The sequence below is a fragment of the Lichenostomus cassidix genome, chromosome 19 (genome assembly GCF_008360975.1).
Source record: "Lichenostomus cassidix isolate B80296 chromosome 19, HeHo_3.0, whole genome shotgun sequence".
NCBI classification, from domain to species: Eukaryota; Metazoa; Chordata; class Aves; order Passeriformes; family Meliphagidae; genus Lichenostomus; species Lichenostomus cassidix.
The window spans coordinates 3,317,383-3,343,600 of record NC_139499.1 but is presented as its reverse complement, the minus strand read 5'-3'; the positions used below and the strand labels follow the sequence as shown (position 1 = coordinate 3,343,600).

General features: G+C 44.6%; 1 protein-coding gene across 5 annotated transcripts in view; it reads left to right on the top strand.

Moving 5' to 3' along the window:
* The window catches only part of CLIP2 (CAP-Gly domain containing linker protein 2), a 69,827-nt gene that overhangs the window by 16,956 nt on the left and 26,653 nt on the right, over window positions 1-26,218 (top strand). For all 5 annotated transcript variants that reach the window (XR_014855864.1, XM_085078831.1, XM_085078832.1 and 2 more), the window contains exons 3-4: window positions 18,570-19,108; window positions 25,702-25,826. Coding sequence is in view for 4 of the 5 variants with exons in the window: in XM_085078831.1 (XP_084934957.1) it covers window positions 18,570-19,108; window positions 25,702-25,826 (664 nt within the window). In the remaining variant the exon portion in view is untranslated. The remainder of the gene's footprint in view (window positions 1-18,569; window positions 19,109-25,701; window positions 25,827-26,218) is intronic.

Here is a 26,218-nt window from a genome sequence, read left to right as displayed (position 1 = left end):
ACCTTCTTGCTCAGTGTCCTGCTAAAGAGCTGCTGCTGTGTCCCTGCAGGGCTTCTGCCTGCTCTTCCTCCTGCAAATCTCTCCAAAAATCTGACCAGCTGCTTCTTGCTCCTCTGCTTTCCAAAGATGATCCCAAAATCCTGCTGACTTGACCATGTGCCCTTCTCTGGGAGCAGCGGCATCTGTGCAGGCTGTGGGGCCCAGCCTTAGCACAGTCATGGAATTCAGCCTTTGGTAGGGGAAAACTACAAGGGAAAATACTCCTTTTTTTGTCAAAGTGGTTTAATTCTATTCCAGAGCCAAGTGTCCACATCACTGAAACCCTACCCACAGCAGGCACTGATGTGAATTTTGGGGATGCCTGCAGCCAAAGAACCTTGTGGTAGATGGCTGTGGAAGCTGTATTTAATTGCATTTCCTGGGATTAATCAGATCTGGGCCGCTAGACTTTATATGAGGTCTTAAAGTTGCATGAAGGAGTCTGTGTGTGAGGTGTTTGAGAAGCCTTGCAGAAACCATGAACTCTGTGACTTGTGTCTGTGCATTGAAAGTGCTCCCTGGGAGGCTGACAAAGCTTTCCTGACTCCACAAAGCTTCATGCCCCTGAACTTCTGCCTTACTCCTTGCATCTGCACTTACCTGCCTCCTGCCAGAAAAGCCAAAGGAGACTTCTCCATTTTCTGGAGCTTGATGGAGAAAGCCAGAGTGGCTTGGGTTACAAAATACAGAGCTGCAACACTGATCTATATGAATTTGCTACCTTGGGGGAGGATAGAAATCTCGAAATAGAGTTGCAAAAGAGAACCATAAATCTAACAAAGCAGAGAATTAAGCTGCAGCAATGTCCAGTCTGTTGCATGTGAAGAGAAGGTGCCTGTTCTCCAGTTGTACCTGAGATATGTTAGAGCCATGCAAATGAATTTTTAAAAGCTTCATACTTTGATCCTCATCCCCTCCCATAAGTTGATCAATCTTGTCTGCACAAGTGCAAGTAGAGGTACTTTCCTTCATTCTTACCCTGGAATACACAAAGTTGCTTTGATTTCTCCTTTCTCTTTTCCCCAGTGTTCTGTTCATGTTCTTTTGTAGAAAGTCAAATGTCTCTTATCTCTCATTTCTCTCTTCCTTTCCCAGATGTGGAGATGTATCCTCTTCAACATTTCTATGTACTCTTGACAGCTCACATCTTATGTACCAGAAAGAGGGTCGATTCAGATGGGAGATGCTGTGTATGCATATCTATAGAATTTCCCAATTCATGGCTGTAGGTTACTGTAGAGAACAAATGTGCTGTAGTCACACTGAGCCAGCTTGTCCCACATGCTGATCCCACAGAGTTCGTTTTCCTGAAAACATATTCAGAGTCAATTCTGCTCATGGAATTTCCTATGTTCTCTTTGAGCTTTCCTTGAGTGGAGAGTTGTTTTGTCTCCTTACCCAAGCTGGTGCTTTCACAGAGCCATGAGGTCTAAGAGCTCTTGTGGTGGTGGTCTGGGTTAGATCCATTGGCTTGCTGTGGCTGGGGGCTTTTTTTAGAAACTGACATTGCCATTTCCACTGGAAGTCAGTGAGAAACTGGCAGCTGGCATGGACTCCTGTCAGAAATTAGCCTTGAGTGGTGTCCATGCTGGCTATCCCACTCCCTTCTCTCCCACAAAGCTGGAACAATGGGAAAAATAAGTTCTGCCACTTTGCAGTAACTATTTTCCTTAACCAGACTGCAAATTCATCTCTAGCTGCTTTAGGAAAGATTTCCCATAAATGTTCCCACAAATTGGCTTATTTCCCATGTTTCAAGCAAAGACAGTCACTGCTTTTTGACCCCACATACAGGAGAGGTTTCTGTGCTAAAGGTGTGGGTCACTGGTAAAAGGCTCAATATAATATTTGGATTTCTTGTTACAAAGCTCACGTCTCAATTTCTTTCCCACCCTCCTCCTGGAAAAGCCTTCTTTTGCAAGATGGGAAGAGAATGGAAGCTGTGATGAATGGGCCCACAGAGCCCTCCCAGCTGGTGGAACAGGTGAAAGCTGCTGGGAAGGGGAGCGTTCACATTTCAGAGTGAGATTTGTCTGCTCAGAGCAGTGTTAGGGTAATGTGGTTGGAGGAGAAATTTGCCTTTCATACTTCATTTGGCTGTCAGCTGGCTCTAGCATTTGTTTATGGTTCTTAAATCTCTTGTTCAATTAAAAAATTCTAGCAAAAGCCAGAGGAAAAAAGAAATATTTGTATTTGCAGATGGAGCTGGGCAGCACTGAGAGTTCAGTGCTGGAGGCAAAAAAGTCCAAACCTGTTAAGTTTTCTGTGAGATTTAAGTGCATCCAGTCAGAATCCAGCCTAGACCTTGGATTTTACAGATGGATCTTGTCTTTCTGAATGGACAAATGCAAGTATCTGTGACATGAATTTCATCTTTAGACATGGCTAACAATATCAAAACTGTTTCTCATCATTTACCTAGTTTTATTGCCAAAAATTAGGCTTTGATAGCTAAACTATATAGCATTGCTGGGAGCCTGGGAATACCTTCTTGTTTTCATGTAAGTGTAAAATAATGCATACTTTGTGATGAAGAATAAATGCAGAGAGCTAATAATGCTGGAATAATGTCTGCCTCTGCAAACAATGTATTGCTTTTGTTCACTAAAAATAAGTGTGAAACAGATTGGAACATTCCCAGGGCCATTAAAGAGAATGGGATGACTGGCTCCATAGGATAATTAAACTAAAATATGCTGTAATGAGGGTTTGATAAGCCTGAGCTGGGTATCAGGTCCTAGTTACTTGCATATGGTTTTTGGGTACTGGTGGGCTGAGGCTGGTCCCTCCTGGGGACAGTTACTGCTGTGCCCAGGGCATGAGGGGTTTTTTAAAAAAATTCTTTCCTAGAATTTCTTTAGAAATTATTTTCTAAATTTCTAGTGATTGTGTTCTGAGAGCTGCTTCTAGTTTGAGACTCAGCAATTCTATGACCAAGTCTCTCTTGAGCTGTAACTGTCTCAATTCTGCTGGAGGACCCTAAAATCTCACCACCACCTTAGCTCTCTTGTACACTTAGTGCCTTCCTCTTGCCTTTCACAGTGGGAAATCTTAATTCCTTTTTATTTATCTGCCACAATGTTAACAGCAACATCTTGGTAAATTAACTTGGAAATCAGTTGTTTGCCCCTTGAGTTTCTCAGGATGTTAAGTAAATTTGCTGGATGCATAGCAGTAAAAAGCAATTTCTGTTGCTTCTAGAATTTTTTGCAGTAAAAACCAGAGGGATGGGTGGTGTCCTTAATGAGGAATTTATGCCTCAGTAATAAGAGAGAACTTGGGGAGGTTATTCTCAGGTAATTATTGTTTTGGTGGTGTCTTAACACAGGCTTTTATTATAAAGCTGCAAGAAATTGTTGTGGCTCTCTGGTTTTGTATCTATCTATTAATTCTAATTCCCAAATCAATATGAAAGACACTGAACCATTGTTTTGCCTGAAACAAAAGAAATAGGATTGTAGTGTCCGAGCAGCGATTGACTGGCACAGACATAGGGACCTAATTCTTATCCATTCAAAGGCTTTGTGCCTCTTGATTAATATTAACTTGGCGTGTTGTGTGCTGATGAATTGAAAGAGAAGACCCCACATCACAGGGCCAGAGGCTGCTATTATTTCTAGCAAACATTTGGTTTTGCTGTTTTGCATCAGGCCTCATGGAGTGATCAGTATTGTCAGCTCCCATCTGAGTGCTGTCCTCAGTTGAATCCATGCTGCAACCCTGAATGGATATTCCTGGGGTCAGATTAGTGATCCTGCTGGAAACATGTAATCGGTGTCGGTGAAGTTTGGTTAGGTGTTGCTTTATGCTAATGGATCTTCAGTTCCTTAGGGAATTGGGTGGTTGAGGTGCCAGCAAGATGTTTGAGGATCAAATGCCTCTATTGTACTATCAGCAGATTAGCACTCATTAGTAGCCAGAGCTGCAGTATCCAGGTATGCACAGGCAGTCTCCTGTTCAAGGAGTTATCAGGTATCTGAAAGAAAACAAGATTGTTTGCAATGGGTGAAGAGGAAAAACTGCAAATGAGAGTTGGTGTTTTGGTGATGCAGGGCTGATACAGAGCTGAGGGGTGGGAACTGCAACAGCCATGGGAGCAGCTCTGCTGAGGGATCATTAGAGCCTGAGCATGTCCCCTCATTGCTGCTGTGGGGTGACTGAAGTGCCCTGTGTGTAGGTCATGTCCTTCTGTACAAATCCAGTTGCTCATGGACACAGATGCTGTCATGAGACCCTGAATATTTGTTCTCATCCTTAGGATGTGTCCTGTGCCAAAAGTTTTCTGGCTTGATTGTGGACCAACTGCTTGACGATTTGCATAGGGCTTGTATTCAGCTCACACGTGCCTTTCATGAGCCACTCTGCCTGCCCTCCTGTGCTCTGAAATACCTTTTGTAATGGGGTTTTTGAAGGTGGTGGTTCTCTCACTCCTTCTGGTCCCCTTCCTGAAGGGAAGAAGTACCTTTGGTGGCATTCCTTTCCCAAGAAGTGATTCAGTGCCTTCCAAGCAATATAAAAGAGCATTGAATCAATCTTAATTTAATCAGCTTTACAGGTGACATACAGAGATAACTGTGAGTCTGATTTTAATTGTCTTAATGATTAGATACTCTTAGAAGGACTTGATATAGTTAATCCTTAGTATTCAGCTCGTTCACTGTGGAATGAGGCATGAGTACACACCAAAGGCATATGGAGGTCAGACACCCTCCTGCTCTCTCTGTCTGTAGCTCTTCATAGAACAGCAGGGAAAGAAAATCTGCTTCCCACAGATGTTCATCTTATGGAGGCTGGAATACAATGAACCAAATCCTATTCAGCTGGGCTGGTCATCTTTGTTTGAAAGACAGGTGTCTGTTAAGGAAGGTGGGAACCTCCCTTAGAATTGAGAATATGACCTCCCCTTCCCTCCAAATTATCATAGCTTTGAAATCAAGGGGCTTTCAGGCAAAATATATGGGAAAAGGAATAACAGTTCTTTACTAGCCTTTATAACAAGGCAATAATACAGAAACAACAGTTTAAATGGACAAACTCAGAATACAACCTGCCACCCTGTTAGTCAGGCTGCTGGTAGCAGTCCAGGTGGCTGCAGTCCTGTTGGAATGATGGATATTTTCTTGTGGAAATGGTGATCCTGCAGAAAGCTCTGGTCAGTCTCTGGAGGTCCAGTGGTGACTCTCAAGCTCTTTTCCTCTGGGAATCCAGTGGAAGTTGTAGTCCAGTGTTCCAGAGTCTCAGCTTATATGCAGGTAGGAATGTCCAGTTCTTCTCCTCTGGGCAGGGCATCCCACAATGGGATGATGTAACCTTATGAGTCATTCCCAGAGACCTTGATGGCCCCTTAGCCAATATAGCCCCCATATGGTGTTATCAGGGCTGAGTTATGCTGAAGATAAAGAACACTGCCCCACCTGTTCTTCACAGCTTATGGAGATGGTAATAGAATACACACTTTGGTTACACCTTTCCTGTAACCTAGGACGCTGGTGTAAGTCTGCAGTAGCATCAGTGTGGTTGTGTTGATGCCCATCAGGGTAGGGATGCAGCTCCAGGGCAGGATCTGCTCCTGCATGTTCTGCTTCCAACAATTGCACTAATCCAGCAAGAGCAGATTAATTGTTAAAGGCCTGAGCCAGTATTCATTTAAATTAAAGGAAATATTCCCTTTGGTATAGATGGATTTGGGGTGAGAGTCCACAGGATTAAAGGGGCATCAGACTGTTGGTACATAATATTGGCTATAGGTTGGAATGAACCATCACACTCTGACCTTGCATGTGAGCATCTTCCTTGCAAGCAGTCAAGTAGGTGACTTGATCTCCACAAAAGCCTTAAAATGTTAAGAATACAGATATTATTCTCTATTTGTTTTAAGTTCTGTAGGATATTTACTTTTTAATGAAGATGCTAGAAAGTAAATAAATATCCTGTTCCCATAAAAGAGAGAAACTGGTTTTTATGCAAGAGTGAGGTCTGTAAGAAATCACTGTTTATCACAACACACACTCTAAAATAATTAGTGTTGTCAAAATTGAGCTGTCTGTGACTTGAGCAGCTCTATTCAAAATACTGTTGATGGTCTCTCTGCTACAAAATATGCTTGGCAATGTGTTTTCCAGCACAGTAAATGTGTGTCCTGTGTGCTACATCTGGATTGTGGACCGGAGAGCACAGCAGAGCACTTCACTCCATGGCTGTGTTCTCTGAATTCTTTGTGAGAAAGGAAATGTTTGTGAATGGGGATTTTTTAAAGGGTCTCAGAGGAGGGCAGTGATGAACTTAGCCATGAGTACCTCTTAAAAGCTGAGCCTGAACCAAGGTTTGGGAATTAATTTGTGTAATGTAGTGCACTGTCAGTGCTCCAGTTGCAGGACAATGTGACACAAGAGTTAACTCTGCTACAGGAGTGTTCCCAAGCTGCAGGAAGAATTCCTACCAAGCAGGAGCTGTAAGTAATTCTCACTTTCTGTAATTATAAACCTCCTATGCACACATGAAACCTCTGTTAGATACTGTGAATGCCTCACAACCTCCTGTGAAGCCTAAAGGAAGGTCAGTATTACCCATGTTTTACACACAAGACAAAGTAGCCCATGTCATCTTGTAAGTCAGAGATGAAAGTGGAACAGTTATCTTGGCCAGCAGGTTTTTGTGGCCTCATGTCCTCTCAGTCCTGGCACAGGAGCAGCAGCTTCCCTCTCTGATGCCACTTCCCCTCATGCTTTCCACTGACAGAGGTGTTGTGTCTGTAAACATGCCTGCTTTTGGGATTTGGCTGAGGGTGTGCAGTCATTGCAGAACCATAGGATAAGGTTCTGTCCTGCTCATGCCTGTCTTATTTCACTCTTAAACCTGCACAGTCGTTTAGGATTCATGTCCGTGAAGATGACAGGAGCGTTTCGTATTGCTGTATAATTTATTTCACAGAAATACTCTCTGCAGAATATTTTTTTTGGAGATATTTGCTCAAAATATCCAGAAATTAGAAGGGTTTGAAGGAGATTTGCACTGAAGAATTTCCACTAAGGATGGTATGAGGCTGAGAAAATTCTGAACTCTAAAAAGGGCTTGGGGGTATCATCCTCAGTGACTGACTCTGTCCTGGCTGGGTGTTCAGAAGATAAAAGCCTAAAACTGATAATCTGATAAAGTGGTGAGGAAGTGGCATCAGGGAGAGGCACAGTCCACATTCACACCAGTAAGGTGTGCTGGGAATGGGAGCACAGTGTGTGCTCAGGGTGACTGGTGGGGCACATGCTCAGTCTTAAGTGCAGCTCAACTTGTCACCTCCCAAGCTATATCTGTGATCTCTCACTTCACATCATGGATTTCCCCACCAGCACTGCTGCTCACTTTGTTCACTGTCACTCCTGGAATGGTGTGAGGTGTCATTTCTGGTGGTCACTGGGACTTAGAGCTGTTGGGTTTGAGAAAGCTTGCTAGGAGGGTCAATGTTTGTATCATAGCTCATGTTTTAGGGTCAGATCTGGATCATGGTCATGTTTACCTTCCAAAAAAAAATTACACATCCACTGCAAATAGTCTAATTTGGCTTTTCTGCAAATGATGCCTGTTTATGTACAGCTCGTTGCCTTTTGAATTGGATACTTAGCTGTTTAAGCCAGGTATTTGGAATAAAGTAGATGACTCAGTGTTAATCTGCTCTCAAATATCCTTTTTATTAGATTAGGCAGAACAAAGCCAGCCAAACAAACTCTGCATTCTGTGTAGCATGGGGCTGTGTACAATCAGTGCATTGTGTGCTGTGTAGCCTGCTCTGTATGGATGGGGGTATGGCTGCAGGAATAAATGGCTGATGGGGTGATGAGTCAAAGCTGTGTTTAGTACAGTGCAGCCCCAGGATTGTGCCCAAGTTTGCTTGGCAGTTATGAGTTCTTTACCTCTCCTGCAGTTCCTCTGGGATGCTGGGATGCTGCAGATGGTGCCTGGAACATCCCACTTTCAGGTGCATGACTCAAAGGGATGGTGCAATTGTATTGATGTCATGTTTCTACTGAGGAAGGGGAAATACTACATACAAGGGAGAAAGCCTGATGTTTGTCTGTCTGCTGGTACCATCCCAGTGGTTCAAACTGTTGTTTCCCAGCATAGCTGGGTACACTGAAAACCAGCCTCTCAGCATGCAGATAAGGAGCTAACAAAGCATCCTCATTCATTATTACATGTCAGGTGTTACATTTTTGTACTTCTCCCCTCAAGAGTAGCTGCAGACAGGGCAGGAGGAAATACCTTTTGTGGCTGTAGGCTGGCAGCCCCTGTAAAGAGCAATTGCTGTGAAGATTATCCCAACTCCTGCCAGGGGGAAGCAGAGCAAAGTAAAATGACAAAGTCAGAGAAAAGCTTGTGGTTGTACCAAAGAAATATTTCTGAGATTCAGCAGGTTCTGAGATTCTGAGACTTCAGAAATGAGAAGTGGTTATCTGCCAAGAGAGGAGGAGTAGGGAAGATCTTACTGCTGTGCTCTATTTCCACATGTCTAGCCCACATCATGGGGAGACTCCCAAGTGCCAGCAGAACACTCCCTTCCTGAGCTTACAGCTTCCAGTTGCACAAATGTACCTCTGGTTTGAATAAAGGATGCTTTAAGCCTGAGCTGGGGGCATGTGGGCCTCTGCAGTGCTGAGAGTGCAGTGGGAGCACAGGTATGAGAGGCACAGCTCATCACCTGTCACACCAGGGAAAGTACTGCACTGCACTTGAGCTAATCTGACCTGACTGGGGTAGCTAGATCACTGAGCTCTGTGAGGATGTACAAGAGGTTATAATGCTTGCTCCATAGCTGGAGTAAATACTGTGCCCACAGGCAGTCTGTGCCATAGTTAGAGTCAAACTAGACTCTCTACTGTCATTTAACTTTTCTTTCCCATGGATTGTTAGAGGTACAGTCAATCTGCTTGTGCATGGCTGCTCTGGTTATGCCCTGTAAGTAAATACCCTGAGTTATGCACACACAGCAACTTCTCCTGCTTCTTATTCCCAGTACAGGGAGCTGCTGGGTTCCCCTGAACTGACTCCAGTCTGATCAGAAAGTAGTAATTGCTCTCTGGACAAAGCCAGGCTCTTTTTTTGGTACCTTCTATTCTACATTTGATTGGGACTGAGCTAATGCTATAATTTCTGAATGAATAATTCAGTGGTCTTTCTGTGTGCACCTGCTTGAGCGATGTACTGCTTGGCCACTCATGTCTTTCAGTTGGTGCTGTAGGAACAGTCCCAAAGTCCATCCAAGTGGGTTTTATGTGGGAATGATGCCTGAGCAAAATTCCTACATGTAAAAAGCTGTGACATTTCAAAACCCTGCTGTTCAATTACTTTTCCTGGTGGAGAGAAAGCACTATGCTTTGCTTGGCTGCTCTTTACAGTGTTTGGTGCTCAAGATAAATTTCTCCAGTTCAGAAGGTGTCCCAAGACTGCTCCTCTCTCTATGCTAGTGCCAGTGTTCTGCCTGGGAAATCATTTATAAATGTCTCATTAAAGACCTGTGTCTGCCTCCTTTTCTTTCTTTTTGTCATTGGATCAGCTCACTGAGAGCAGCTGTCCTCACTTCCATCACAGCAGCCCCCAAACCACACTTGTGCCTTACAGATTCCCACAGCCGAAGAAACCGCGGACAACTGTTCCTCTGTGTGTGTGCTGGGCTTTGTGGGAATGGCGGGTTTAGGCTGAGCTCCTTCCTGAGCTTCTCCATGCTTCTTTCAAAAGAAAAGGCTCCAAGAAGGCAGCTTTCGGGTAGATTTATAGAGAGCTGAACATATGGTGTGGTTGCAGCTCTGTGAGTGTGTGCTGGGCATTCTCGGGTAGCTGTGTGGCACTCGGGCTGCTGGAAGGAAGCTTCCTGTGCTGGGCTGGAGCCTTCCCTGTAAGTATTTCCCACCCCAGTTGGTGTTTTTTGTCTCAGGGCCATTTCATAGGTTACCCTGGGCTGCTTTCTAATGCTCCTTTGTGCCCTTAAGTCTTTAATTACTTGCAGTGGTCTGGGCGAGGTAACCCAGTTTGGTTTTGGGGCTAATGGGACAAAACTTAGTGAGTCTTTACAGCTAAGGGCTTGCTTGAATGGAAAACTGTATTTTCTAGTCAGAATAAGTTACGGTGAATAAGGTGAGTAATACTTCTAGTGGAATATTCTCTAGTTGAAGTGATTTTTATTATTTATTTATGGAAGAACAGAGCTTGTGTTATTTTTTTAATACACCCTGGGTTACTTTAACGTAGTAACCTGGGGTTTATTAAATTCTAGCTTTGCAAATGTGTCTGTAAGCTATTTCTAGAGGTGAGGGGTGGACAAGAAGATATGGGTGCTCCAATCTTTGTTAAACTTGCAATGCTGTTAAAATGGTGGGATTTTTGTTTTCATTATTTTCTGTGAAAACAGAGTGCTGCTCCAGAGGTGTGATATATAGGATCTGTTTTAAGGCTGAAAATTGTCAAATAGAGTATTGAAAAGTGAAAGTTGAAAGAATATACTTACAGTTTTAAAAATAATAATTACATAAAAATTAAGACTGTAATCTTGAGATAAATAGATCCGTCCCTGTGCTGCAAGGTAATTATCCCTCAGTGAAAGAAACCTTGTGCATTTTCTACTAGTCACTCGCCTCTCTTGTGCCCTGTGCTGCCAAAACAAATCTGCTTTGCATATTCCATCGAATACTGTTATTTGAAAAAAGAACTTTAAATCCTCACACATAAATTTATAGCTTTGTTTGTTTCTTTTCAGAATTACACTGAATTTGATCTAGCATAGCTGGTAACCCCCCAGCTCCTCCATCCCTCCCATCTCTAGTGGGCACCAAGAATAAGCACCTTGCCTGTGGCAGAGCAGATTTTGTACCAGTCAGCATCTTGAATGAGACCTGTATAAGAAAACCTTTGTTTGAGATGTCTGTTTGAGGTTCACTGCCCTTCCCAGCTGCCCCTCTGAAGGCAAATACTTGTCTCAATTGACATCTCCTTGCATTCAGTGCAAGACATCTTTGCAATCATGCTTACTTGGTTTTGCTTCTCATTCATAATTCTTATTGTCCTCCTCCTCACTGTAGTTTTATTTCTGGGTATGTCTCCTTGTCTTCAAAGGAGCTAAAACCAGGGATGCTGCAGTCATATCAGATCTTAATATCCATGCCATTGGGTTATTCCAGGGAGCAGCAGGGGCAATAGATTTCCAGGGTGCCAGATGCAGAGCTTGCCTCTGTGCCAGATCAGAGCCCCAACCTTTCAGCTTTGAACTTACAGAGCTTTCAGTCGTTTTTTCTAAGTCAGCCATAAATCTCTGGGGCTCCTTCCTCCCACAGTGTCTCAGATTAGAGATAAGTCTAGGAGGAAAGCACTCTGAATAAATACCTCCCCCAAAGCAAAGGGCTTCCGGCACCCCCTTCCCCCACCACAACAGCATTTCTTGTATAAATTTGAAAAAACCTGTTTATTAAACAAAACATGGAAAATGCCCTGCAAGGCACAGGCAAAGGGGAAAAGGACTTATTAAACCTGTGTAAACAGCTGATGAACTTTAGTGTCCTTTTCCTTTGGGCATAGCTTCCCCCCTCCTGGGGGCCCGAGGGGCTGAGCAGAGTTGCTCCGGTGGCACCGTGGAGGATTCTTGCCTACTGTCCTCCTGGGGCTCCTCTGATTCTTGGGATAGAAAGCAAGTCAACAAAAAGTCCAGAAAGGAGACGAAAAAGAAGCAGTCCTGGGGAAAAAAAAAGCTTCTTGCTAGCTAAGAAACCAAGCAGCAAGCCGAAGCAAGCAACCTAGCTGGCTAGCAGCTGGAAGCAGGATCTAGGCATGCTGCTCCCCGCTGCAAGAGTCCTTGAATGGAGGAAAAAACCCCAAAACTCTCACCAGAGCAGCCTCAGCTCCAGTTACACGAGGGATTTTTTGGGGTTTTTTTTGGCTTGGTTTTTTTCCCCGGACTCTGGGCATAAAGCAGACTATAGGGGAATACACCATTATTTACAGCCAACCCAGAACACACAGTGTGCTGCCAGGCAGTTGGCTACTGCCTGCAAAGTATTGCTTTTTCTTGCAGGCAACTCTTCCCTCTCTTTCTGCCTCATCCTGCAGCTTGAAAAGGCCGTGATAAATCTTGCAGAAAACAGCTGCTTTGTTGCTACGCTCGATAATTTGAATTTGGACGTGGCAATGGGCTGGCTTTCACTTGACTGCCAACAGCGTCATGTTTATGTAATCCAAGCTGCTTTGAGCAGCTCAGATCTCTGTGTGGGAACCTAGAAATTCCATGTGGTGAGGCCTCACCATCACTGAGTGCTGTGGAGGCAGCAGCAGCCCTTCTCCCATGGGAGTCTGTGCCGGTGTGGCTGCTGCTGATGCTGCCAAGGGAAGAATCCCTGTCTCCCTGCACAGCTGGCAGCTCCTGGAGTGCAGCAGGTTGTGCCTCCTTGTCTCTTGCCCAGCAGACTAATTGCTGTAGGTGGTAAGGAGAAGATGCTCTGGACTGTCCTCCTCTGAGGGGAAGCTCTGCTGAGCTGTGTTCTCCATCAGTGAAGTTCTGCAGTGTTATGCTTGGAGATGAAATGGCATTGCAGACGCAGAGAAAGTTGTAGTAACTGCAGTGTAAATAGATGAGTAAAATACACTGCACGAGGAGCTGACAGTCATGTGGCTGTAAGGACAACACTTGCTGTCCTCTGGCTCACAGTGGAGGATGGTGGGCTGTTGGATGGGGTAGTGTTTGGTGCCCTGAGCACAGGCTGCAGCCTGAACTGCAGAGATAGTGTCTGTCATCCCTGTCCTGAAGCCCTGCCCGAGCTGGGAGGAGCAGAGCTGGTACCAAAAGCTTTTTGAACAGACTGATTGCAAGGCTGTACTTTGAGATGCTCACAGACTGCACTGCTTGCTGCCCTGTCGCAGGTTAGTGACATGAGGGTGAAGTGTCTTCAGTCTAGTGACAGTGGCAGTTCTGCCAGGCTGGTGCACCTTTTGCTGCTGGGTAGTGGATGAAAAGCTTATTGATTGCCATGGAGAGGGAGTGTAGCTGGGAATGGATGGGCAACTCAGTGCTGCATGTCACGCTGTCTTGCCATGTGGTGATGTTTGAGAGTAAAAACCTCTGGAAATTAAAATAAAAAAGGAAAAAGACCTCTTTTAGGGGCACTGTAAAGCTCTTCTCTAAATATTGTGTTTGTGCTTATTTCACCCTCCTACCTGACACAAGATGCTATTCTGGATTCCCCCCCCCCACCTCTTTTTTTGTGGTTTTTGTTTGGGTTTTGGGATTTTTGGGGGGTTTTGTTTGGGTTTTTTTTCCCTTCCCTCTTTCTTTTAAATCTAATGTGCCTCCATTTTATCAATGAAGTGCCTGTCTCCTGATTCCCATGGCAACACAACAGGCTGTTGCGTTTCTGAGTCCTTTGGCAGTTGGGGTGCCTGGCATGTGTCTTGGGAGCAGCCAGACTACAAAAGAGTTCTGCAGGGAGTAGGAAATACATGGGCAACACTCACTGTTTCACTGCTTCTCATCATAAACTGCCCTTCTCTTCCTCTCCCTCCTCCCCTTTAGAATCAAGTTTCCTTTTGCCTTTGTTTTAATTGCCTGGTGATAAGAAATGAGCAACTGGAGTGCTGTGGGAGGTCGAAAGATGGGGAGGGAGGGAGGGGATGGATGGATTCAGTGGATGTGAATGGAACTCAAGCACAGCAAAAGGCTGAGCTTCTTGTCAGGGATCCTGCGGAGAAAGCTAGTCCTGCAGAGCAAGTGCTCTCCCCGCTTCAGTTTCCAGAGCTTTCTTAGGGGGTGTTTCTTGCTCCTGTAGTGCACAAAGCTTCTCTTCACTCCTTCCTACAGCAGTTTCTGAGAGTTGGAAGTGTCCATGCCCTTTTTGCAGAAGTCCTTGTGCTTCCAGGGATTTTGGACACATGGCTTTCATTGACACGGTAACAAAAGCCATGTGAACAGGCTGAAAATTCAGTTAAACCTTTAACCTCTCCAGCTCTTGGCTGGTAGGAATTTTGCTTCTGAAGTACTGGTGCCCTGTGACTGTGTGCCCCTAAAACTGATGGAATGGGTTTGCAGAAAGAGCCCTAAGCACCAGGTTTGCTGTAGTGGTGGTTAATGTGTAGGTTTTGAGAAAGCCAAAGGGAAAATAGAGATTTGGAGCTGGATAAGATGCTCATTTAGTGGATGCTCTGTGTGACTTTCATTTTCAAGCTGTTGTTCAGCCCTGGAAGTTGTGACCTACAGGAAGCCCATTTAATCTAAAAAGAATGATCCAGCTAACAAACACAATAGGGTTGTAAAGTTGGGTGGAAGAGATCCTGCTCACTACTTGTTGTGTCTGGGAGCCTTGGTCCCAGTGAGAGAAGGAAGGCTGGAGCTACTCTTGCAGTCCTGACTAGCAAGTGAGGTCTGTGCTGGACAGAGCAGCACAGGGACATCCTCTTGGATCAAGCAGGAAGAGCTTTCCTCATCGCTGGCTTTTCCAGGTGAGCTGCTGAGTTAGATGCCTAGTAGTGACATTCAGAGAGTTCCTGTGGCTTCCTGATTGGCATCAGCAGGTACTGGCAGGGTTGGAGTAGAAAATACCCAGTTTGTTTTGTTGAGTGTGTTTCTCTTGTGTAACTCTTCTTTATTTCAGACCTGAGATCTGTACTGTTGTTTTGCTGTTTCTTGGAACTTGTTGACCTTTATCTGGGGAGTCTAGCTAGAGCAAGGAGAATTTTCTTCTTCAAAAGAGCAAATCCAAGCGACACAGACATAGACCAACTCCTTAGGTGCCTGCATGCTGGAAAAGCTCAGGAATCTTTCATGGCAATCCTCTTGGGTGGCTTTCCCTTCAGCTGTAAGAGGCACTTGGAGAGTGACAACTCCAATGTCAGGTCTCTGGGAGCAGTGCCATCAGCTGATCTCAGTTTTGGGCTATGCTAAGATACTCATGGGATTGAAGTCAAGTTACTCTTTGCTACCATTTACCTTCTGAAAGGCTGGTGAGCAGATACCTACCTGGGAGGATCAGAGCTTAGTCTCTGGACTACTCTGGATGCTGTCTGACTATCTAGTTAATGGGTCCATCAGATGCAAAGCTAAGAGAAATGAGTTCAACTTGATCATGGTGATTCTTGGCTTCTCTGAAAAACCTGCTGCACAGGTTAGCTGCACTATAGTTATTATTTTATATGTGGGTAATGAAAGCTGTGTAAAGTACAAGTTTCTACATTGTGGCCATAATAAAGAAGGTGAATCTTCAGGCAGTTCCTTACTTACACCCTGTACTTTTGAATAATTGAGCTGATGCTCAAGAATAATGATGCTTTCTGCCTGCACTGCTCAGGAGCCTGGAATGAGATTGTTTTCCTGAGGTATTGTAATTACTGTAGTTCAGCATAACTGCCTATCAGACAGGCACCTGAAATGAACGAGAGTGTCTAAATTTCCACTAAAATTTTGGCTTTTGGGGGGAGACAATGTTGCACCAAGAATCCAAGGAACTGTTCTTAATTTTTTTTTCTGCTCCAAGTTGGTTTTTAAGGTGTGTGCTCTTGCAGTGAAATACAGTGAGTCTAAATGTGGTTTTAAATCCTGCTGCATTGTTTACTCAGCCTTGGGCAGCCTTCCTGCCTTTCTTTGCTTGAGCTTTGCTGCTGAAGGGTTTTATCCTAGCCACATTGCAGAGGTGCCTGTGAGAGTTAATGTGACTTCTATCTTGACCATTAACTAACATCCAAAATCAAGAACTATGCTGAAATTCAGGCTCTAGAAAGACTAGAAAAACAGTTTTGATCTCTTTCCAGTATAGGTGCAGAGCCTCCCCCCAATTTTATGTGCTTGTAGGTCCCTGTACAGTAGGTTGAGTTTGGCTGTCCTTGACAGGGTGCACACATGTGCACAAACATGTCAGTGGAATGAGCTCGGTGTGTTAGGGTGCTCTGCCAAGCACAAAACAAAGGTGTAAGTTGTGTTTCTAATTTAATTTATTCTCCTACCTATCACAGACCTTGTTGGTGATAAACCTCTCTAGCCAGCTTTGGTTATTTAACTTAGAGTCTTCTTAAAATGTACCTTCCTAATACGGCTGCCTTACTGTCTTGTGCTATTTAGCATCAAAATGACAATAGTGGCCTTATTTTCTGCCTGTGGTTGTTTTTCTAATTCAGATAGATGGAGCCCTGCTTCATTCAAAGTCTTTTGTAAAGATCAAAAGCTCTAAGCATCCTAATAGTCTTTGGGTTTAATTTTTTTAAGGTGAAACTGATTCTTGGATGTAATGCTGTCCCTCATCTTGGTATACTCTCTTACAAAATTGAGAGTGACACAAGCTTGAATGCCAGAAATTTGCCCAAAGCCCCCAAAACTTAATGAAGAACATGTGAGGTTGAGGAAACTTCCAATGCAGGGTCCATAAGCCAGGAGGAGGTTCTCCCTGGGAGCTGGCTGAGCTCTGCTGGGAGCTCCATGGTCTCCATTGCCATCAACATTTTCAGTTGGGAGCAGCATTCACACAGCTGGGGACAGTATTTACTGCCCTTCCTTTGCCCATCATGGATTTTCTTGAACATTCCCCATGTGTTGTGCTGTGCATTGTCCCCTTTGGCTGTTCTTCTCAAGAGCTGGTCCAGCTCCAGCCCACTAAGCCCAGTGAGCTAATTGGAGATACTTCTGTTCATGAGAGGAGTTTGTACAATCACACTTTAACTGCTGCTCTCTTCTTGTTCAGATGAGGTTCAGACTAGGCAGAGGTACTGCTGACTTCCAGAGGCCCCACAAATTTTGGCGGCCATAGAAATTTGTTGAGTGTTGACTCTGGAGTCTAATGAGAACCAAAGTGTCAAAATTGATTCCTCTTAACACATATAATTTAGCAGAAACTAAATTCTTCATGCTATTGCCCTGGTGCTCTTTTCTTTCCTCTTTGCTAGGCCTGTAGCAAAGCTTTGAAGTATCTTGCTTTGCGAACTTTCACATTTTTCAGGCTTTCTAGGAGCTGAGCCTGATCTGTCAGGCCCATTACTTGTCAAAGAGCTGTAGAAGTGTTGTGGACTGAGCCACAGTGATGGCTGAGGCTGAACAAGTTTCACAGTTCGTTACACATCAGCACTCGAGTTTGGCTTGTCTCTGCAGCTGCTCAGGGTGTCCTCTGTCAGCCTTCTCTGGTAGCAAATAAAAATTTCTTCCTGGGTGTGCTTTAGACTTTTGTGATTGGTAGCACCCAGAAACTTCAGCTGAAAGTTTGGGTGAAGAGTCCAGGGAGCTTTCACTGAGCACAGAATATGTGGGACCAAGTCTCCTGCACACACCCTCTATACCAGCTGTGTGGGAGAGCCACACTTGGGACCTCAGCGCTACTGAGAGCTCAGGATGGCTGAAAGTCCATGGTATGTGACTTGCTAGATCTTATTTTGCAGGCTTATTTCCTCAGTTTCTGTTGTGGTTTCTTTTGGGGCTTTACTCAACTTCCCCCTTTAACCTTCAGAGAGTTTTAATGAAGTTCACATGTCTTTGTCATTTGTTGCCCTGGGGCTCAGGCCAAAAGCCCAAAGTTTGTGACAGGAGGGTTTGACAATAGGGTCAGCAAGAGTTGGGTCACTTCTGTCTCATTTGCCTGGGTTGGCTCTGTTCCCATTCAGGCACCTGTCACCTATTTAAGGGTCCCCTTGTGTATCATGGAGAGTTTGGCCTATCAAGACTCTGCTGGAGAGAGTGAGCAGGTTAGTGAATTCCAGCATCACCAGCAGTTTTCCTTCCCCAGGCAGCAGAGCATTGCTGGAAGGCTGCTGCTGGAGTAAGGGTGCTCTTTACTGCTGGTTGTGTTGAGTTCCATGTGCATTGTGTGGCCCTGGAAGGCTGTGCATGAAGGTTTGTAGATGCTTCCTGTTTAGAGATGCTGTTTATATTGAACATACTCCAGGTGTCTGCTTGCTGCTGTGTTTGCTCCAGCAAAGGGCACAGCAGCAGCTGGAAAAACTTAGGAATTTGTGGAGGCAGCTGTGTGGTCCCATAGGAACTGTTAGTGCCTTTGGTGGGACACTCAATGGGGTTCTCATAGTGCCAAGTACTAGAACATCAGTGCCTCACTTCCTTTTTTTTTCTTTATATATATATTTTTAATTTATATTTTGGGTAAAATGATGGCTGTGGCAAGTTTCTGCAAACCAGCAGTTCATTGGGCTCCTTTTGGTCCTTAAGCAGTTACCACCACTCCTGTGCTTTTGAGCTTATCCTCACCAGTGCAGCCTCTCTGGGTCTGTGAGGGGCCTGGGGCAGGTTGGCATTGTAAAGGGGGATGAAGACATGGGGTAATTTATTTATGTTCTATGTGAGACCTGCAGAAAACTGGGCAGCAGATGGAGATTCTGTGCAGACTGCTTTTTTGTTGAGGAAGGTGTGTAAGCATTGGGCTCACTCAGGTTTAATCTTCACAGGGTGTAAACCTGCAGTCTAAATTGTTGTCCCAGATATTTCCTTTCAGTAAATGCCTTTCCCTGATGTTCTGTTCTGTTTGGCTTCCTTCTAGGGTTACTCCTCATACCAAAACCTCTTTTTCCTTGATTCACAGGCTCACCTTTACACAAGCAGGGTACCACGTCCACCGCCAGCGCCGAGAAGTCGGGTTCAAAGGTTGCCGAGGTGGGCGATGATTTCCTGGGAGACTTTGTGGTGGGAGAACGTGTCTGGGTGAATGGAGTGAAGCCAGGCGTGATCCAGTACCTTGGGGAGACTCAATTTGCCCCGGGCCAGTGGGCAGGGGTTGTTCTGGATGACCCCGTGGGTAAGAATGACGGCTCTGTTGGAGGAGTGCGGTACTTCGAGTGCCAGCCGCTGCAGGGGATTTTTACGCGACCTTCCAAGCTGACACGGCAGCCGGTGGCTGAGGGCTCAGGGAGTGATGCCCCCTCTGTGGACTCCCTGACGGCTCAAAACTTGTCACTGCACTCGGGGACAGCCACGCCACCTCTGTCCACTCGTGTGATCCCACTGCGGGAGAGCGTCCTGAACAGCGCCATGAAGACGGGCAATGAGTCCGGATCCAACCTCTCGGACAGTGGGTCTGTGAAAAAAGGGGAGAAAGACTTACGGCTTGGAGATCGTGTGCTGGTGAGTTGGTTGTGGGGTTCCCCTGGGAGCGTGAAGGATGAGGATTTTTCCCCCTGCTGAGTGTTCCTGGTCAGGTTCCAGATGAGACAAAAGGAGGACAGGGTTGGTGGTGAGGTGTGGGATAGAGTGTGGTCTTGGGAGATGCCTAAACCAAATGTCAAACTTCTATGTTATTTGAGATGCTATGTCTTCTGGATGTGTCTCTCTTTCACATTAGTGCAGGAGGATGTATTCCAGAGTACTTCTTGTATTGAACAAGTCCTGAACTGTAGAAGGATGTCAGAGAGAGAGCAACTGAAGCACAAGGGAAATAGAAGCAAAATAATTTATTATGTTCTAATCTAGTGATACTCCATAATGGAGTGTATCATTGGGGCTTTCAAGGAATTTGCAGCAATGTCTTGTTGCTTGTGGCTGTACATACTTGGAAAGGACTTGCAAGAATCTCTCCTGCTGGTTTGCTCTTTTGGTTCAGTTTTTTTATGTCAGATATGGCACAAACTCCTTTCTTGTACAGAAAGGAACTTCCAGTAATTTTTAGAAGATGTCAGGACTTCAGGAGAGATCACTGTTCTGATGGATGAGTCCTCCACATCTGATTTCTGTTGTTACTTTCATTATTTGGAATAGACTACCTTATGACTTCAAGCCAAAATGCCATACTTGCACTAGGAATGGGTTACTGGAAGTTTGTCACCTAGCTTGTCATCATTTGTGTCCTAGCAAAAGAGATGGAGAAGGAAAAGAATTGTCTCAAAGACAGGAAGACAGAGTTCTGTCCTGCAGCTCTGTAAGAGTTTAGTTTTGTTAGTGTGTGTGATCCACAGTGTTATATCAAATACTGGAAGAGCCAAGCATTTGAGCACAGATCTCTTGTGATTGTGTCCCCAGTAATATCCCTGGATCTAAAAGGTAAGGGTGACTCTGCCCAACAGCCACAACAGGTTGCAGAGGGGTCAGTGTTTGCACATCCTGGGTAATCTGAATTCCATTTAAAGTTATCCATGTTGTGTTCCCTTTTTTGGGGTACCTGGTTCCAGTACCAGCAGTGGTTGTGGGGGAGGGCAGACAGGCTGGACATCTGTTTAATGACAGTCATCTGGCAGAACTGCCTCCACAGTCCATGTGAATCAGGAGCATGTGCAGGGACTGTCAGAGCCAGTCAGAGCCAGTCTCAAATGTCATTTTGGCACAGGTGCTGGGCTGTCCAATAGTTTTTATTTTAGTTTATATAAAATATAAACAATTTAAAGTTGGTTGTTTTCAGAGGAGGGAAAGTGAAGATTGGTTCTGCTTGTGCTCACTGGATGATGCTTAGTAAACCTAGTGTGAATATGTAGGTCTGTAAGGTGAGAGAGTTTTATTTTCTCAGATTTTTCCCAAAATGTGCACAGGAGCTGACACTTGCTCAAGGGTCTGTCTACTTCTTGATTTCACCAGTTAGTCTCTCTTTCCTCCCCATCTCTGCTGGCAGCAAAGCTGCTGCTGTCCCTGCAGTCCCAGGACAGGGTGGGCAGGGAAAGGTGGCAAAACTGTTCTGTTTGCCCAAACATTGATGCTTCATGTTGGTGTGTTACAGCAGCCACCTATGGGGAAAAATGAACCTGGGGATCTGTCCTCTTTTGATCAGTTTGTTTGCTCCCATTTTCTCCTTTACCTGTTGCAGGGAGTGGGGGGAGTGTTCAGGTGAGAAATTCTGATTTTAGAAGCAGCAGTCTTAGAAGGCAAACTGCAAAATATAAAATCTGTAGTAAACCTGACTCTGTTCTTTTGGAACCAGGCAAGCAATGGAATAATGTTCTCCAGACTTTTACACCTTTCTTCTCCTGACTATAAGCTCTCTGAGACATGACCTGTTCCCTGAACACTTGCTCACCTCAGCAGGGCCCACACAGAGTGAATTTTGGTACAGTCACAGAATACAGCCTGGGAGCATCTCTCCCCTGGGCTCCTGTTGAGTTGTGTTTTGGGGATGGTTTGGGGTTTTTTATTTGTTTTTAATGAGGGTGGATCCCTAAAAGCCTGCCCTCCCTGCCTGATAATTTATCCACCTCAGATGTTATTAGATAAAGTTTGTGCTGTGACTTGCTAGTGTAATAAATAGCTCCAAAAGAGTGAGCCTGGAATGAGCTTAGCCTCTCGCTGGTTCTAGCAGGAATACTCAGCTTACAGAAACATCAGGAATTGTTTGCACACAATCATAGAGATCCAGGAAAAGAACAGATAATAACAAGAAGAAATAATTTGCTGTTATGGTTCATTCACATGTGCTTGGCTTGGCAGCTGGCTTTTATTTTACTAATGGGAGATGTCAGTTAATCATGTTTGGTGTTGGAATACATAAACAATAATTCTGAATTAACCCGAGTTGCCTCAAATTCCCTGAGCAAATCTTTGCTAAGATTTGCTAAAAGCTAAATTTTGCTGAAAACTAAAACTACAGTTTTAGTTGTCTATATTACTCTTAGTGTTTCCTTTTCTTAAAGAGTATATTTTTATTTTTAGAGTGGCTTTTAGGAGTATGGGATCCACCAAAGGCTTTTCAAATGAGGGAGGACATGTGTTTTCAGTGATTGCTTATAATGGAGCACAAGGTTGCAGGGGACCTTTCCAGGTCAGCCAGATGGACACCTGGCTCTCTGCAGTATGACCATTTCCTGATGCTGCCTTTCTTTAACTTCATTAAAGTCTGTTATAGCTTTAAGACATTTTTGCTTTCAGTGACTTTGTTCCAAGATCCTTTCTGACTCTCCAGCAGTTGCAGAAAGTGACTTTCAGCTTTCCATTAGAAGCTTTCCATTAGAAGAGTTAGATAATATTTGCCTTTGGCTCTCTAACTCAGACTTTCTCCCAGAGATGTAAAAATTGCATTAAAGAGATGAAAAATCCACCCTAATATTGCAGAAATCATCTCTTGAAGTCTGGCAAATAAATGTGGGTCAATTAACATTTGCTTTAGTGACAGTGGAACTTCCCAAAGTGGGATAAGTACTGGAGTTCTGTTAATGTGAGTCTGGCTTGTTGCCTTTCTTCAGGGAAAGAAGGGATGGAAACAGAGCAGTGGAGCATTTTCTGCCTGGGAGGAGTTTCTGCTGGGTTTTTTGTCTGAGAAAATATATTTTGCATTCTTTGTTGAGAGGCTTTCTTAGCAGCTGAACTCATTCCCCCGTAAATGCCATTGCTTTCTGAAGAAGCAGGGGAAGGAGGTGGTTTTATTACATGTCAGCCTAAATAAAAAATAATTTAAACCAAAAACAATTCCTCCTAGAATAGGTATTCTGCTCTTCAGCCATTCTTGTGTCTCCGAACTGGGATTGTGAGCTTCAGCATTGAAATGTAGTAACAAATAAGACTGTTTAAGGGCCAGGTTATATTCCAGTGGCTGGCTCAGTTGCTGAGGGGTATTGTCCCAGCTACCTTTTGGATGGCTTTTTGTACTTTTTTTATGGATTCCAGGTTTGTGATTTTGCTGGAACTTGCAGATGTTCAAAGGCAGTGCAAATGCTGAAACAGCAGCACTCACAGGGAGAGTCAATGAAGCAGCACCTCAGCTGATGCTGGGCAGGACTGTGTGGAGCCTGCCTGGGCTGCTGGAAATGGATCCTGGGCATCCCCTGAGCCTGTGATTTCAATCATCTCTGTCTGCTGTGAACTGTTCTTGCCTGTGGTGTGTTGCAGCCCCTGGCAAATGGTGGAAAGTGCTCATGAATAAACTAATCGAGTTCTTTTTTCAGCATCCCCCCTGCATGTCCCTGCCACAGCCCTGCTTGGCCAGCCTGGAGCTGCAGAAAGCATTGAACCAGCTGACTGAGAAATCATTTCCTGAGAAGCTCCCTGGAATGGCAACCTAAGCCCTTCTCCTTGGGCAGAGACAGCTCACTGCTCTGCTGCCACCAGGTCCCTGAGCTATTTCAGTGCCTGAGACTGAAGCCTCACTGCTGGAAAGGCATGCAAGGTGTCACGAAGGAAGGATTCCTGCCCTTTATTTTCCTGGTTAACCACTGGAGCTCTCCCAGTTTGTGGGGTCCTGGAGGTGCAGCAATGCTCCTGTGTGGCCTTTTTCAGACAAGCAAGCACCAGGCATATTCCCTTATTGCTAACCAGGCAGAAAAGAAGGAAGGATCCCATTCCCTAGTTCTATCAAGGCAGGATTCTTAGTATTCCATTGCCTGCTTACAGCTCCATCCATAAGAAGACCAGCAATTGCTGTGTCATGACTGGAGAGTGTAACAGAACAGCAGTGTGGGAATGATGGATCTCTATCCCTGTGGCAGTTTGTGACAGGCAGTGGGAAGTGCAAAGTTCCAGCTGTTTGCAGGATTCAAGAGACAAGAAAACATTTAGGACTCCTAGTCAGAGCTCTTTCCTCCTTATGTAAGATTGTTGCTGGAATGTGGCTTTTTTCAGGAGTGTGTAGTGTCAGGATGATGCCTTAAGGATTTTTAGCTTCTATTTTTCACGTATCTGTAGCATTTGGGCTGAGACACTGCCTGGCCCTTGTCTGCTGGTGCAGTATCTGTCATTTAACAGGAGTTACAAGTTGCCTGTGGTGGAGCAAATTGTGTTATTTACATGGGCGGGCTTAGCATCGATACAGCCCCAGGAGGGGATGCTGTAATTCCAGGCTTTCCTCTTACACCACCTCCCTAGGACATTATTTTCTCACTGGTGCCTGACAGATAAATGCACAGAAATGCCTTGCATCAGCAGTGCTGTCAGACTCATCACTGTGCAATGCTGACTAGTGCTCTGGGGATGGGTAGGCACAAAGATAAGTGGTTGGATGAAAAGAAACTATAAAAATTCCTGTAGCCTCACATATGGAGGGTTGGCCTTTAATTCCTGGCTGTCTGTCTCTCCCCTTACCCTAAAAGCCAGTTCTGACGTTTGTGGCATTAAGATTAATTACACTTATATCAAGTTCAACTTGCAGCTAAAGAAATGTATTAGAATGGCATTAAATCATTGCATTAATATTAAGAAACTAAATTTGTATAAACTCAAATCAATCCAAATAGGGGCTGGCATTTAACTGTGAGTGATAGGTAAAGAATTCACTGCAATTAGTCAAATCAGTAACTTGCCAAGTACCTAATACAGAAATTGAATCAGCTTTTTACTGCTGGGCACACTGTAGGACCAGAAAGCTTTCTTGTGATCCTTTGCCTGCTGGCAAATATTTTACTCTATCCTGTAGCAAAGAGAACAACATATACAAATATTTTCTTCCATAAACAACAGTGCTTTGAATCCCTAGTGAGGGAAATTCCAGAGGCTAACTCAAGCTGTATGCTGCAGCCTTCCAGGAGTTGAGGTAGGACCCAGACTTCAGAGTTGTGCTGTTTAGTCCATAAAGGTGCAGTTATTTTTAGTCTGGAAAAAACTCTTTTTTTTCTTTGCATAAGCAATTTTTTAGGGATTTAGGATTGGTGAATTTAGCATTCCTGCCCTGGAATACAAAGCCCCAGAGATTTCAGCATTTGGTTCTCACTGTTTTCTGTAGGAAAATATTACTCTGTTGATACCTTTTTACGTTCAATTTAATAGTAAGAAAATTTATAACTGCAAGTCATTCAGGATGAAGCTGCAAATTTAATTTTAAACTAATTTTTAAGCTTTATTCCTTGAATTTGGCCGTTAGCAGAGCTTGGCTAAAAAAGGCTTAGATCATATGCTGATTTACTTGAAGTATGAACCCTTTAGAACCACCCTCCTCCTTTTCTATCTTCCTTTTCTCAGCTCAAGTGTCTAAGTGGGAGTGTTGAGCACAGAGGCAGCTGCTGCTTAGTGCCACATGCTCTCAGAGTAATGACCAAAACACAGCTCCAAAAGTTCCTGACTTTTGCCCTCCTTGAGTCTCCTCAGTAAGCTGGAAACTTTAAAAACTTTAAGTGTAAATCCAGGAGAAAAAGGTGTGATTTATTCTTATTTCTCCATGGAGGGGGAAGAAACCTGTGCTGGAGGATGCCTGGCAGTGAGCTGAGCCCCACTCCCATGAAGTTTGCCAGCACTGGGAATTGCTGTAGGAAGTGTAGGTAAAAGTGGAGGCTTTTTCCTGTACAAAACACCTCTATTTTGAGCAGTTTCTACATCCTTAGCAAACCCTGCCTGGGAGCAAGCTGGGGAGCAATGAATGCTGTCCTGGTTCAGCTGTTCTCTTGCTGTCCTCTCCCAGTATTGCCCAGAACTTCTGGCTGAAAGAGCACAGGGCTGAAAACCTGTCAGTGCAGGTCATGGCTCTTCAGGCAAGGCAGGGAATGAAGGCAAGGATGAGCTGTGCCTGCAGGGCTTAAACTCCTTTGTGGCCTCACAAATAACCTGGTGCAATTAGTTGACACTTTGAAATATGTTTTCATTATGTTTGCTCTGACATCTTCCAGGCAGGCAGTCCCAAAAGTGGGAGTGCATTGATTCACTTGTAGTTATTGGAGAGACAGTTTCAGTGCTGGGAATTTTATCTGCTGATGTCATTAGAGCTGAAACAGAAAATACAGATATCTTGTCCCCCTCTCTAAACACTTATCCCAGCTTCAGGTCCCCTGTTTCAGTGCCAGTGCTGCCATCTCTAATCCTCAACATCTTGTCTCTGACAGGTTGGTGGGACAAAGACAGGAGTCGTGCGCTACGTGGGAGAGACGGATTTTGCCAAAGGAGAGTGGTGTGGTGTGGAGCTGGATGAACCCCTGGGGAAGAATGATGGGGCAGTTGCTGGTACAAGGTACTGTGTGCTCTGAACCCCAGCCCAGGTCCTACACACCTCCTGGGGTAGCTGGGGGTAAAATGCCATCGGACCTAGGAGGAGAGTTAGGGATGTGTTTGGTTGGACATTGTGGGCTGGGAGGAAGAGTCTAATTTTGAGGCTTTTAGGCTTTGAGGTAGCTGTGCAGGGAGATCAATACAAACCTCATCACTGGGGCATTTTAAAGCAGGATCAGATAATTTCTCTGAAGGAGGAACCTGAATGGCTTCAGGAAACAGGAGAAAGTAGGGAGAGAAGATAACTTACACTGCAATATAATTTTTGCTAGAAATTGATTCTGTTGATTATATTAGCTCTGCTTTCTACCACACATTCCCTTAATAAACTTTCTTCTTGTGCTGTAAGTCATC